General features: G+C 41.0%; 1 protein-coding gene across 2 annotated transcripts in view; it reads right to left on the reverse strand.

Moving 5' to 3' along the window:
- acap2b (ArfGAP with coiled-coil, ankyrin repeat and PH domains 2b) overlaps positions 1 to 14,859 on the reverse strand; it is a 51,286-nt gene that overhangs the window by 34,222 nt on the left and 2,205 nt on the right. For both annotated transcript variants that reach the window (XM_069679330.1, XM_069679331.1), the window contains exons 2-4: positions 3,802 to 3,859; positions 967 to 1,086; positions 252 to 305 (exon numbers count right to left, since the gene is read on the reverse strand). In XM_069679330.1, the coding sequence (XP_069535431.1) occupies positions 252 to 305; positions 967 to 1,086; positions 3,802 to 3,859 (232 nt within the window). The remainder of the gene's footprint in view (positions 1 to 251; positions 306 to 966; positions 1,087 to 3,801; positions 3,860 to 14,859) is intronic.

Genomic DNA, 14,859 nt, shown 5'->3' on the forward strand with positions numbered 1-14,859 from the left:
TGGAGGCTGTTTATTACAGACACTTTCTTGCTAATCCTTAATAATCCATTTCATGTACACTTTCCGCTTCCTGCCCTCAAACCAGTGGCCATCCTCACAGATCTATTGTCTCGCAGACCTTCCCAGCAGTAAGTAAAAACTAGACAGTTAAAGAGCTTTTGTCGGCCCAGCTGAGTTTTGTCATCACCCAGCTGTAAAGGAAGAAAAAAAAAGAAGAGTCACAATACATCCGGTTTCACATGCTTACATACCGTGTGATAGTTGATCATCTCCTGCAGGCTCTCAGCAAACTTTGTGAGGCTGGACTGTGGGGAGAAAAAAAGGACAGAACACGAAGCCAGGCGTGAGTGACACATATAAGTAGAAAACACACATACACACAGGGCAAACATTAAAAAAATAATAAAACAATTAAAGGAAACACACAAACTCCTTTGTCAGACAGGTATGGCTTCACATGAACTGTTATTTTTGGAGACACAATAGCATTTCGGGAAAGAATTCTTCTGGCTAAGTTAGTCCCTCCAAACACTCGGCGTGGCAGAGCTTCAAACCCGAGGGAGAGACTTTGGGTGAAATACACAAAGGCAGACAGGAAGTGCTTGCCTCACCATGCAAAATTCAAGAGAAAACAAAACAAAACATCTGACCTCTGCAAGACCCGGCGGACAGTAAGGGTTTAACCAGGCCTCATTTTGTAATCTATAAGATCTAGTCTTGAAATGTCATCAAGAATAAAAACACTTCACTAAAAAGAGAGGACAAGATAGAGTGTGCAAACAGAGATTAAATACAGGCCTCTTTATAGCTCTAAAGTATTTAGTCACAGCTTAACACTGCACTGATTTTAGCACATTTTAATTTAGCTAAATATTTTTTATCTTGTCCGATCTGTGCCACCCTACATGGAATTTACATGGTGGTGACTTTCTGTGATTCAGATCATGTCAGGTTGGGTTTGTTTACCTCGATGACTTCATCTTTGGTGGACTGCTGGGCCAGCTCCCGGATCCCGGTAACAAACTGTTTGTTGGCTGCATTGTAGGCTTTTCCAGCATCGATCATCCCAATACACAACTTCACCAACTAGAGAGGGAGAAAGCGAAAAAAGGCAGATGTTTAGGTGTGAAGAAAGAAAAGATGCAGCAATAGACAGCTGAGAGGAGATGATAACGCTTAGTGAAGGGAAACAGGGCTGGTGACTTCTTCAGGGCATTCGCTGCTTTTTTAAAACACTTGAAGTTTTGCTGCTAAAAACAGATTCAGGAATTGTACATGCAGAGCATAAAAGGAACGACGGGAAGCGAAATGCTTTGTCAGTTTGTTGGTAATTAACAGCAGGCACTTCTTTCCCGTCTGACTCATTGGGGGCAGAGATAATTCCAGGTTATGTAAACTCACAACAAACGCTGGCCGTTCTCCATGCACTCCCACAAAGGAGATGACACAGAGCCTGAATGTGGCTCTGCAGCCTAAACTGCTACTTTATTTAACTAAAAATTGTCATTTTAAGCAATTTTCTTTACAACAGTCAATTATTGAATTAAAGCTGATTAAATATAAAAAGCATGCTTGTGCTTCCGGACAGCTGGTTAAAACAATTAACACTAATTTTTGCAGCTAAATTCAAGAAAATTAGGCGCATTAATCATATTCAATTCATTTCCAAATCATATTAAACTACTCCATACTACTCTTATCTTTTTTTAAAGCAAGTGACTTTGGGTGCAAAAAGTTTTTAGAAGCAAAGCTCAGATGCATAGCAGTATATTAACATCCACCCACCCGCTCACGCTTTTTTCCCCCCCTTTTTTGTCTCACTTGTGATAATAACTATTCTGATGTTGATGCACCATTTTTCCATCATGACAATGATTCAACAAAATGAGGTTACATTTTATAATACAGTTTATTCAGCCTTAACTAATAAGGTTAAATAAAGACAGCCACTGTTTTTCTCCTACGCTCTGTGCCATGTGGAATGACACTCGGTTGCCAGGTACAATTACACTCTAAAGGATGCTTTCATTTTAAACAATAGAACTCAAATTCAAACAAATCCGACCCCAACCCAACCTGAAAGAACCTCAGCTATAACAAACCAGTGAGCTACAGCTACAGTCTGCAAGTGAAGCAGATTTAATATTGGCATACTAAAGCCTGTGTTTACTTTCAGCAACATGACTGTGTGTGTGCATGTCTGGCAGGTACGAGGCTTCAAGACACAGCTGAACTTTGGTCTCTAACGGCCTTCATTTCCAGACTCCACCCACCACCACGTACACACTCGCACACTATTACTGCCATATTCGCGCAAAACTAACACACCCACTCTCCCGCAGATCCTTCCTCTCCAGAGCGAGAGAGGAAGTGAGGCCGGGGCTGAGTCACAGAAGTGGGGTGAGGATGAGGGTGGGACTCTGCGAGGCTGTGAGTCCAGGAACAATGAACTTAGATCTTCCAAACTCGGCATCAGCTAGTGAGCGAACTCTGAGCTCTGCAGGGATCCGCTGAGGGGAGGGATTGGTTAGCTATCTGGGCAGATACAACTGCTTTGTTTGGTTTAATTATTAATTTAGTCTAGTGAAGACGAACTATGACATAGCTTACTAGGAGTCAGAATGTAATCTACAGGATACAATAACAAATCAAGAAACTATTAGTATTAAAAATCAGCTTTCAATCAGTTTTGATGTTAAAAGAAAGTTAGGCTTTCTTTATGAAGTCATACATATTTAAAATAAGCTAAAACATGCTTTAACAAGTGTTTTTATTCTGCACACGTCGCTGTAGAGGGAAAACTATAACCAAGCATAAATGTCCATCATCCTGAACTTCATTTAAGTTTCAAATAGAGATAGACCGATATGTTTTTTTCAGGGCCGATACCGATTATTAGTAGTCAAGGAGGCCGATAACCGATATTTGGAGCCGAAATTCATTTGCAGTAAAAGTTAAAGTATTGGCGTCAAAATTTTGAATAATACAAACTCCAACACTTAACTTTGTTTAAATGCCTTTAAGCATATGTTTATTAAACAAACAAACAAAAAGCGCAGGGAGTTCCCAGGGTCAGCAGCATCTCTTATAAAGTTAACTGAAAATTTGAATAAATAAATAAATAACTTCCTGAAGTTTTATAAAGTAAATAAAACAAAGTTAAATAAAATTTGAAAATTTAGAAATGAACTCTTATCGGCCGTCAGATACATATATAAAAAAAAAAGGCCGATGCTAATATGCGTCAAAATGCCGAATATCGGCCCGGCCGATAATCGGTCTATCCCTAGTTTTAAATACAGTTGTTTTGACTCTGATCTGACCGACTTCTCTTATCATGTTTTTCCATTATAGTTTGGAACAAAAAAACGAACTGATCCAACAATCATGTTTTTATGAACAAAAAAAGATGCTATTTAGCAAATAAAGCATAATAGAGTGCATCAATCAGGCACATGACCACCAATTAGCTGGCAGCTGGTATAAACTTCCCTCTGAGCTGCCAATGAACAGGGAAGTGATCTAGTTCAACTTCAGTGTAACTTATGTGTTATTTCATGTTCCTCTGAAACACACCTACCTATTTCATCACGGTGCAAGCCAGGTGCATGTTGCCTATATTAAGAGTCTTACTCAAAGGCACTCTGCCAGGGGATATACTGGGGATAAAAAGGGGATATACCGAGACAAGGCCAGGGACAAACCTGCAACTTTCCCCTCACAGGATGGCCGCTGTAGCTGCCAGTTCACACAGGAGAACAAATGAACAATTAAGCAATGTTTTTCATGGGTGGTACTCACTTTGTCGAGCTTGGATTCCAACTCGCACACATCCCCTTCCACTTCCTCTATGGTGGCTCTGCAAGGGAAAGGAAAGAAAGCATTTGAAATGAGGTGTGACCTTGACTCAAGACGATCAGCACGGACACTGAGAAGAAGACAAAAGATGAGCTGCAGGGGAATCCTTATGTAAAGATGTAAACTCCCTCTGTGCCAATAAAGTTTACCGTCTTTGTCTTATTATTGTCATTTTCCACATGCATGATCTTTGCTGTGTTCAGTGTGTACAGACAGATTAAGTATAAATTATTTATAATAAGACAAAATTGTCAGCTTACTTCCTTCACAAGCATTAATGTTCCGGCTGCGATAATGAGACAAAAAGCTGCACAACTGTTGCTCCTTGTATTTTTAAACACAAGGGATACTTCAAATGTAACTCTTTTATTGCACCAACATGCCCATTTTCTACAATTACAGCCTTTGAAAACAACAGTTGTATTACATACTATTATACACTTGAGCCCTGAAACAAGCATGTGCAGAAAGAAACACACACCATACGAGGCAGCCAAACTGAGAGCTGCCATTTTGGGTAATGCTGCAGGCCTGCAGTCAGCTCTGGCTTTGTGCCCTTTAAAAACGTGACAGAGCACAGCCTGGTTCTCCACAGGATCAGCAGCATACGAGCATGAGAGGGCACCGACAGGAGAAGAAACTCCTCAGCACAGCACAGGCTTGACAAATTAATCTCATTTCTGATAATCATTTATAAAGGTAAACAGATTACTATGATCTTACTCTGATATAGGAATGGTATATAAGCTGATAGATGGCTTGACTTGATAGCCTATATTAATATAACAGATGTAAAAAGCTAGTGTTATGAAAATACTTTTTTTACGGTTATCACTAGCAGGACAGCTGCTTGATGGATTTGCACCAGGTACACCTAATAATTACCATATTGGTAATCTCTATTTACAGATTCCACAGAGAAATGTAGAATCTGTAGGCAGGGATGTGGATTTTAGGCATGGCAAGTGTTCTGGTTTCCGTTTGTGCTACGCCTCTAGTCCGAGCAATATTGACCAATCACGTATCAGCAGGCTGCAGCGTACGCAGGAATAACGGTCCGTGTGGAGAGCAAAAGCAGGCAGAACATAATGCAGCGTAATGACGACCCGGCTCCCATCAGCGTCATCTGATAATAATTCAGCTTCTTATTAACCTCTTTAAACTGACATCTACATGTAAGTTTAGCTAACAATCTGCTGTAGATCTAAAATTCAACTTGAGACAAATTCCCATGGCGCTGTGTCACCAAAGGCGTTCAGATTTCCCGACTTCCTCGAATGCATAAGAAATGATCCGATCCGACCGCCGTTCAACAAACGAGTATTTTTAAAGTTTTCTTCTCCTCTTGAGGTCAGACCTGACAAAGCTTCATTTTTACTTTTGACTAATCTGCATCATGATGTTCAAATTTCAGCAAAGGTAAGACCAGTTAATTAAAGTAAATCACAACAAAAATGGTGTTTTTTTCTGTAAACAATGCAGCTCGCGGGAAAGGAAGTCGTGTATCGCTAACTGCTGGCTACACGCCCGGCATGTTCACCGTTGTCCCCAGAGGCTATATCGTCGTCAGACTATAGCCGATGGGATCAGAGATTTCCATACTGGTGCAGTTTGTGGTGATCAGCCTCGTGCTAACTCTTCATTATCCATGTAATTTCAAGGCGTTTTGCCAGGGATGTAAGACGATCTGTTCCTGCTCAGTAATCAAAGTCTATTGGTGAAAAACCAAAGCAGCAAAAGGCGCTGCTGCCAGATTAAAAGGATCGACTGTGAACAACAGAGCCAGAGACAGCTCTATGGTGGGTAGTCTAATTTTATCAGTTATATTGTACAGCTCAGGTTTAGCTTTTCAAACAGTTTAGCTTTAACAATCTGCAGAAAGGCACACACAATGGGGACAATAGTAGGATGGTTTACATCTACAGCGCAGCTGGACCACTCTGTCTCTTTCTATTAAATTCATGTTAAACTGATGGTCTAGATTTCAGGTTGATAATCCTGCTGTCCTCGTTGTAAAACACCAGAGATGAGAACACTCAGTTTAGATGTCCATGTTCCTATTCAACTGAAAACTCACAAGATGTTGTGCAGCCCTGAGAGTGTAAGAGAGAGTGTGTGCGCCCGCGCGCTGTGTGTCAGTACAAAGCAAAGGGATTAAAAGTGACACCCTGCGGAGCAGCGGGTGGCGTTACTCAAACCCCCTCCAGCTGTTTGTTCTTCCGTGTGGTGGCACACCGACAGCTGCCAACATCTGGTGACTCTCAGGGACAAACAGGAGGCTGACTGAGCGAGCAGAGAATTTGAGGAATTTTGACAGTATATATACATATTTTATATTGTATACTAAAGCTAAGGCGTTTATAGGCATGGGTAAAAATACAACAAGCAGTAAAAAAGGGACCAGCAGAGTCCTGGGCGGAACGATTCCCTATACATCACTGTATAAATCTGCATTTAATCTACAGTAAATCTATCTAAGTAATCGTCCATGTATATACTTTTTAGATATTCTGTGCTGTACAATTCAACTAACTTAGTCAAAGAGAAAAAGCCTGAAACGTGGGAACAGTGTCGCAGAGTTGCCTCTTTGTAGTCTTCATTTTTATGAGATTTTGTTCACAAACCAAACACTGTGGAATGAACCAAGTCCTTAAGTAGACAAGGAGGGCAGAAAAGGGTCAAAAGCAATAAAGAGCTCGCCTTTCTCCCACTGACATTAATCCTGGTCAAAATCTAAAGAGCCTGTTACGAGCCCTGTTTGCCTTTGTCAGTTGATAGTCCATTTCTTTGATGAATCATCCACAATCATGACTGTTCTGTTTACGGGCTTCGATGTCTGATTTTTAAGAGGATTTGTTCCTATTCTTATGATTTTCTATATTTAAACACTGGGTATTGTGCTGGTATAAATGCAATGTGTATAGCAGGAGTATAAGCTACAATCCTCAGCTTGCCAACATTACCAGCAACCAAAATGATGGCCAAAGCTTTTACAGAGCAGCGTGTCCCAGATAAGTCGTTCCTGGAAGGTTTGGCTGCAATCTTAAGAAATACCATAAGGGGACATGGTACTTAAAGCAATTTTATCCCCTCACAAAAACCATGACTATAAACCTGCATTAGTCAATCATACAAAAACTCTCTGAACCCGTCGTGTTGCCCTTGATAAAAGCACTTGACCTTATCTGCTCAGGTGTAGCCACCACACATGAATGTGTTTAACAGAATAAATGGAAGGCGGGGCGGCTTGAAAAAGATCAGGCACGCTCTAGAAAAATTATGATTTAATAAAATTAGCCTTGGAAATCAAGCTAAGTCCTCAGTCATTCTCTGACTTTCTATGCGACCATGAGAACTCAGCGATTTCCTTTCAATCTTGTAACTCGAGCCTGCGGGGCGAACTTGTGAAAGTGCTGACGAGGGATAAGAAAAGGAGGGGCCCTGGCAAAATGAAAATCTGGGCCATTGCCTCACAGCTCTGACCTTGGAGCATGTCCACGAGTCTGGATAATGAGCAGAACAAGAAAGCATGAGCGAGCGAGCCACAAACGCACACTTTGACTTGAAAATATGCGGTGATACAGACTTCTATGAAAGATGGCGCTCGCACAAGACAAAATTAGATCGCATATATCCATGTTTAAATCAAGCACACACACACACAAGATACAAACTTGTAACAGAATGCAAGGTGAAAAGACGTGCTTCTCATTTGGGGTCACAGCTACTCTACATTTTCTCTGCATTTATTTTTAAAAGAGAAGCTAAGTGAAATGTGTTGGATTATGAAACATCAAAGCACAAGGTTGACATTCCATTAAGGATTGCCTGAGCAAAGAGAAAGCAGAATTACAGCAGGGCGGTGTCCTTTATGGCTACAAAGAGTAGGTCAAAAGTTTATTACAACTATATCACTTCTCAAATTCACAGGATATTCATGAGATCCAGGGACACGTGAACACCAAAGTACACAGATAACATCTCTGCACCTTCATCTTCACGTATGGACTAGCAAGGGGGCCTTTGATCTGCTCAGGTGTATAAACCGCTAAGTCAAAGAGAACCAGCGGACATAACACTTCATTACATGACTGCTGTTAACCAAAGCTGTTCAACATCCCTTATGTGCTTATATGTTTGAGAAGCAATGACACTTATAAATAACAGAATAAGAGATACACTCGACCTACAATGTTAAAGGCAAGGCCACATACGAATATATATATTTTTAATTATATTTATATTCTGTCTGACTGAGTTCATTCACCAACTCAACAACTGACTGACTTGTTCAAATGGGAGCCTCAGCATTTACTCTACAATGTGCTTCAGTCATTAAACAACAGAGTTCATCTTTAAAGGAAATCACATCTCCACAGACCTGGAAACAAACAGCCTTTTAATCTCTTAATCCCCTTTAAAGTTCCCAAAACATGAATATAAAAAGCCTTTTGATATACTATTAGTAGGTAAGGTGTGTTGAGGAATAATAAGTCGAAGAGAAAGAGGGGGGCTTTGTTTTCATTGAATATTCAGACACTTCTTCAATGTAGCGATACAATCATGTTTCACTCAGCGTTGCATTATTACATAAGTATGCACACACACAGACACAGTGTGATAAAGCAGTCTGGGCGATAAGCAGCCTGGATGATGCAGGTATTCTGCTCTCAGTGCAAAACATCAGATATCTGCAAATTCAAAACAACCAGCAGCTGCAGCAAAGCAGAAACATAAAGGGACTTTATGTGGTGAAGATTTAATCAGCTACAACCTCATCTTATTTAAGTGCAGTCCAACAGACCAGACAACAGTCATAATACACTGTTTGCAGTTTCCTTACCGAGTTTCGTAGCAGCAGCAGGATTATTATTAAGGTGTTAACAACTCTAATCCGCTTCATTTTGTGTGTTTGTATTTCATCTATTTAGGTGGCTGAAAAACAGAGCAGCCTGGGTTTCATAGGATGAGTTTGTGATGGAGTTTCAGGAACCTGTGAGTAAAGAAATGATGTAGAAACGTATTTTAGCCGCTTTACATGTTGCTATGAATTTAGAAATGTGTTTCATTTACTTTCCCTGATTGTCTTGCAAGCTGTGAGCTCATAACTAAACGGCTGAATTCAGATTGCAGTGTGTCATGTCTAACTGCCAGCTTACAAACGTTAATCACCTCCTGTTGGACTGCAACTAAAGATTATTTTCATGATGTATTATTATGCCTATTATTTTACTGACTCATAAGTGAATTATTAGTACTATGACATCCAATTTTCCAAGAACCCAAGGCTATGTCTTTAAATTTCTCATTTGCCCAATCAACTGTCCAACTTTGACTGAGCTGTTGGGCAAATCAATGGAAACTCAGGCTTTTCCACTGACTTTGTGTTTAATCTGATGAGTCACCTCTTCAAAATACAGTGATTTCTGACAGGAGGAAATGAAACAAAAGCAGAAGATAATTTAAGAAAGTTACTTTAAACTGACTGTGAGCTTAATAGATTCCATGTTTTAACTCTAATCTCCTTCCTGTGACAGTAAACCCTGCTTTTTGGAGTTACTTATGTTATTAAAGTAAATGCAAGCAGCTTAAATTACATTTGCGGTGACTACATTACATCTGGTTCTCCTCATTCAGCACCAAAGATAACTCATATCCATATTTGTGGACCTTTACAGCTAAGAAAGGACTCTCCCTCTCTGTGACGTAGCTCAGCTGGTCAGAGCGAGTTCCAGCAAGAAAGAAAAAAAGGAAACAGCGTCTTGTGACGACTAGCTTTTGCAGTAAATGGAACAATATCAATTAGGGAAGTAAGACGTCCTGGTTAAAGTGCTGTTTGGGTGTGAGGGTTAAGCCGGGGCTAAATAAAGAGAGAAGTGTGGTATGAAGGAGACTACAGGCCATGAAGAGAGGAAGAAAAAGCGCCTGCCTTGTAAACCACATCAGTGAGGAAGAGGCCAATTCAGCATTACTGAGGGAGAGTTTGACTTCTGTTACGCTTTAAGTTGTCCAGGATCACGCAAAAGGAGTCCACAATACTAGAGGAGAAGCCAAAAGCTTTAATTAGGTTGCTCACATACATTATAGCATATTAATAAGAACCAATGTCTCATTATATCACACGACAACCACACCTCTTAAACTGTTCTTGTTACCTTTCAAAAGCTGCCTGCTACACCTGCTTTTTAATGTTGTTTTTTTTTGCATTTTTCCTTAATTTTTTTTCAATTAAAATAAAATTTCTAATTCATAAAAAAGGGAGGGTCAAAGAAGTTTCCAAAAATAAAGTGTTTGGTTTATTTTGCTTGATATATTTAGCTGTAGATATATAAAGAAACCGAAGCAACAACCACAAGGGCACACAAATACTTTTATGAGCACTGTACGCTCTATATAGACTGTATATCAGTACAATGGTACCTTAAAGTGTGATTTGTAGGCTATGAGTAGGTTGCCTAGAAATCCCCTACAATCTGTGCACTGTTTTGTTGTAGCAACTTTAAGTAAACATCTCCATAAAACGGTGTTATTTTAGTAGTGGGTGACTAAAGCTCTGACACTGCCAACAACCAACCAACACAATCATCCACCAACAGACGAGGCGGTAGATCCTCTCCGTGCCCCACCTGTTACTCACAGCTCTGCCTGCATCTCCTGTAAAAGCGGAGACACCTAATTCTTCTGCAGTGATTCAGTGACCACGATACAAAACAAAGAGCGCCTCCTCTCTGCGTGGCTGCTGGCAGCGGGCCAGCCGGCTGCGAGCTCTCTGCATGCAGGAGCGGGGCCGCTGAACAGGTTCGCCGTCCGCGCTGCCGAGACACAATGGATTCTTGTGCAGGCCTGAGGCCCAGACCCCGGTACTTCAAAGAGACGAGGTGACACTCAAAGACCACCTGCTCTCAGCATATTTTATCATATCTTTTTTTATATGAAGAGACTTTCTGATGCAGATGTTCTGCACAATATCTGAATTATTATTAATGGCTAAGACAGCTGAAACTATTAGTTAGTTAATTGATTAGTTTATTAGGTTGAATGAATCATTTTTATGCAGACTTGCTTCGTGTCTTTCTCTCATGTGACAGTAAACAGAAATATGTAGATGTCCCTGTGGGCTTAAGGACATCTTGATGGACACTTTCACATCCTTCTGACAGTTCATAAACCAAAGTTGGGCTTAAAACTTTATCAAAATATCCCCAAATCATAACACAGCCAAGTGCACATCCAATCACAGATGCTGCAATTATTTGAGAAAGTTAAACAGCATCACCATGTAATATTGCAGAGGTGCAGGGATTTCATTGCTTACTAATCTTGTTCTCCAGACGTGAGGAAATATTCTTGCTTGGTATAAATTTGAATCATAGTGCAATCCTGATATCTGTTGAAATAACATTTTTATTTTATAATAAAGTGCAGCCCCAAACCAAACAATATTTAGCAACATATAAATTGACAGATCTATGCATCTAATAACACATTTGGTTGCAGCCATGATGTCATTAAATATATCATGGCCTGGCTGTTATTTAATGCGAAGTACCTGTCAAAGCAAGTCCAATCCCTTGTTTATATTTTCCTACATGATGCAGCCCAAAGCGGGCTAACTTCAAAATGTCTAGAACTAATCCTATTAGGACAAGTCTGACAGCTGAATAGCTCTGCATCACAACTTTCCTTTGATGTTTTCTAATTATATTTTTATCGTGTCAAGAAGTTTTTTTATCAGCTCTTCTTCCCTCTGGAGCTTCTGGCAGTAAAATGTTCGATGTATACAAAGACACAAGGTGTTTTGCTACTAATTTCATGTCTGTCATTAAAGTCCAAAAGTGGGAAGTTTATCCCCCCCCCCCGGTCTGAAATGAGGTAGAGGTGGTAAACAACTGAACGCTTTAAACGTGTTTCTGTGGATGGAAATGTGAAGAATGGGGTGAGCGTCAGCGCGGTGACGTAGATCCTGTGATTGTTAGAGAGTGGAGTAAAGGGGGGTTTGGAGGGGAGGGGGGGGGGTGCCGCTGTGGTAAAAACCCACCATTAAATGCACGAGCTTCAACAACATCAACAAGATGAGGTCATTACTTAAACATAAACAGTTAGTCAGTCTCTTGGGAAATTCTGCCTGTTGATGTAACACATTACCATTCAGGCCAATTACGTGTTTATTGTACGTCCTCAGCCCTCCCATGTCATACACGAGATTAGGAAGGAAACACGCGCTGAGGGGACGGGGGAGTCCAGACTACAGCCACTCCAGTATCTAGAATAAAGACTTAGGAGCGTTCAATTGGAAGTTTTATTTATGGCATTTGTTATTTTCAGAACTAGAACCAATACAGCAGCAGCACACTCAGATACCACGTTTCGTTAGCTGTTAATTGTCTTAATTAATAACCATTAAAGGAAATGGAGCCCGGCTTCATTAAATCAAACAAGCCCAGCATGCTAACAGGCCTGTAGCTGGACTCCCATGGGAAACTTGGGGGGAATTAATCAGGATGCATCGCAGTAGAAGTGCTCCTCAGCAGGCTCCGGGCTCTGTATTAATAAGACTGGCAGTGATCAGCTGCCTCTACAGCTGCTCTCAATGACTCAGGGGAAACTGGAGCCGGGGCTGTTTGACCGATGACTTCATATTGTTGGCACTCAGCCGAGCTCAGAATCAGCGAAATTGATCAGGAGCAGGAAATCATGTTATCCTGATTAAGAACCGAGTGAAGACAGGGGGAAGGTTTCTGCTAATTACACAAGTTAGCTCACTTCTGGACGGTTAAAGCCGACAAGGTAGAAAAACCTATCCATCCTACTGCTGTGAGGTTTTATGTTTTAAACATCTGATGGTGTCCTTTCTTTTGAGGGACATTAAGGTTAAGCTACTGTAACATTTGAGCTTCATCAGACCTGCCATTGTTGGATTTTAGCCCCCTTTGGGACCTAGTAGAAAAGCATATAAAAAGGTGTTAAACATCTACTCCTATACAGACCCTGGAGGGAATTTTCAACTCTCATACTTGAACAGGAGCCAGCAGAGAGTCTAATGTCTATTCTCCAGTGGAAAACCAGGCAACAAGGGTCTAGTGCCAAAAATACATGATTTTTGCACTAGTGGATCTCTCCTCGCGGCTGAAAGCATGGTTTATGACCAAAGACAGCCTCCCAACTAAAATGAGGATGCGAGCCAAAAAGAAAAAGTGGGGTGTGCCAAATTACCACTTGAAAACAACCCTCTCCACATTTGGGGGCTCCATATTCTCTGGCACCGAGTTGAAAGCAAACACCAAAATGGAAACAGATGTTGAGCGAGCGAGAGCTGCTCCACGCTGGTGTATATTCCGTGTTTTCATCCATTCTCCCTTTCTCTCCCGCGCGGTCGTCTTCGCTGGCCAAACATAACGAGTGGGGGGGATGGAAAAATATGAGTAAAACAATGGAGGTCGGAGTGGAAAACTGTGCAGTGAAAGTCTCTGATCGGTCCCAACACAGGGGACTGAGTGCAAGTGAGGAAACTTAGAGAGATGACTCTGCTAAAGGCCAAAGGGCGCTAAAAATATAGATAGAGACAGGGCTTTACCCTCAGCTCCATGTTGCAGAGGATCATGGGAAGTGACTTTTATCATTAATTACAGACAGGAGATTGTTTTGAAATCCAGGTGGTGCAAAGGTCGATTGTCTGTATCCTTCAAACTAAATAGACACAGAGCAAAATGCTTAACAGATCATGCATGTTAGGTTTACGATTGCTGCAGACTGGTACTTTTTGTGTTACAACCTGCGATACATTGGACAGGTTTATAAACACAAGGTGCAAGAACCAGTACAGTGCTTTTAAAAAACTGCTGAATGATACTTCCCTAAAAGCACCTACATTTAGAAGCTGCAGTTGTATTTAGCAACGTTATTTTGTGCTTGAGAGGAGTACCCAGTCTGGGTTGGGAAAGTTTGAAGTGACCATGGAGTGTGTGGGAGGATACAAATTAAGAAATAGACACTGTGGACTTTCTCTCATGTATCATCACACACTGCAGGAGACATTTGACCAGGTCAGACGTTAAAGGGACAGTTCGCCAATTTTCAACCTCAGTCCTATCATGCTGTTATGGGGAGCTAACGCCATTGTGGTAGGAAAAAAAATGCAATTTCGCTCTGCGCCTTTGGAGGACACTATCCGCTTCTCCAAAAGGTCATGGAAAACCTCCGCCTGACTACGTAAAACGCGTCATCTGGCGGAGGCCAGGGAGCTCGCTAAACTACACTTCCTCAATCTAAGACCCCCGCCTCCGATGTCATGTATCGTTCAAAATCGTCAGGTTTGAAATGTAGACTGCAGACCTGAAGATTATGTAGACGACCCACCGATATATTCTTGTCATATTTCAGATTCTGTACCGCTCTGAGCCATTGCCCCAAAAAATCAGTAGGTAACATTGGCCACCTAAAATTGATTAAAACATTAACTTGTATTTGGTGCAAACAAATCTGAGATTACATTTTCCATGACCCATGTCACGCTGCCCTAGTTTAACTTTATTCAGTTAACTTAACTAATGTTTGGGAATTTCGCCTGAAAAATGACTTCAGCAATTAATGATTTATTACTGGAGTTGCAGGTACCTGGTGAAACAGGTCATGACAAAACAGACGTTTAATCTCCAGATTAGTTGCAATAATCTGACCAATATCTTTTGTTTTTGTAGCTATGCATGAACTCATTTTTTGAAGGGCACTGCAGACACACACACACACACACACACACACACACACACACACAGGTGTTTTGATTTAGTGAAGCTGATTGGAGCACCTGCTGCTGAACAACTGGAGCTATGCTGAAATAATACAAGGTCACAAAACTGTATAAACCATAAAGAAGGATTAAGGTGTAACTTCTCCACCCTGAAGTGTTTTTGCAGCCCTCATGTTGGTGACATATTGTCTTTAAATGAATCCTCAGGGCTCTAGCCTTGTACACAAATGCCAATATAGAGGAAGTATCATTGA

The sequence above is a fragment of the Semicossyphus pulcher genome, unplaced genomic scaffold, assembly GCF_022749685.1.
Source record: "Semicossyphus pulcher isolate SPU_LCO1_2020_fin unplaced genomic scaffold, fSemPul1.0.p SCAF_4, whole genome shotgun sequence".
In the NCBI taxonomy this organism is placed as follows: Eukaryota; Metazoa; Chordata; class Actinopteri; order Labriformes; family Labridae; genus Semicossyphus; species Semicossyphus pulcher.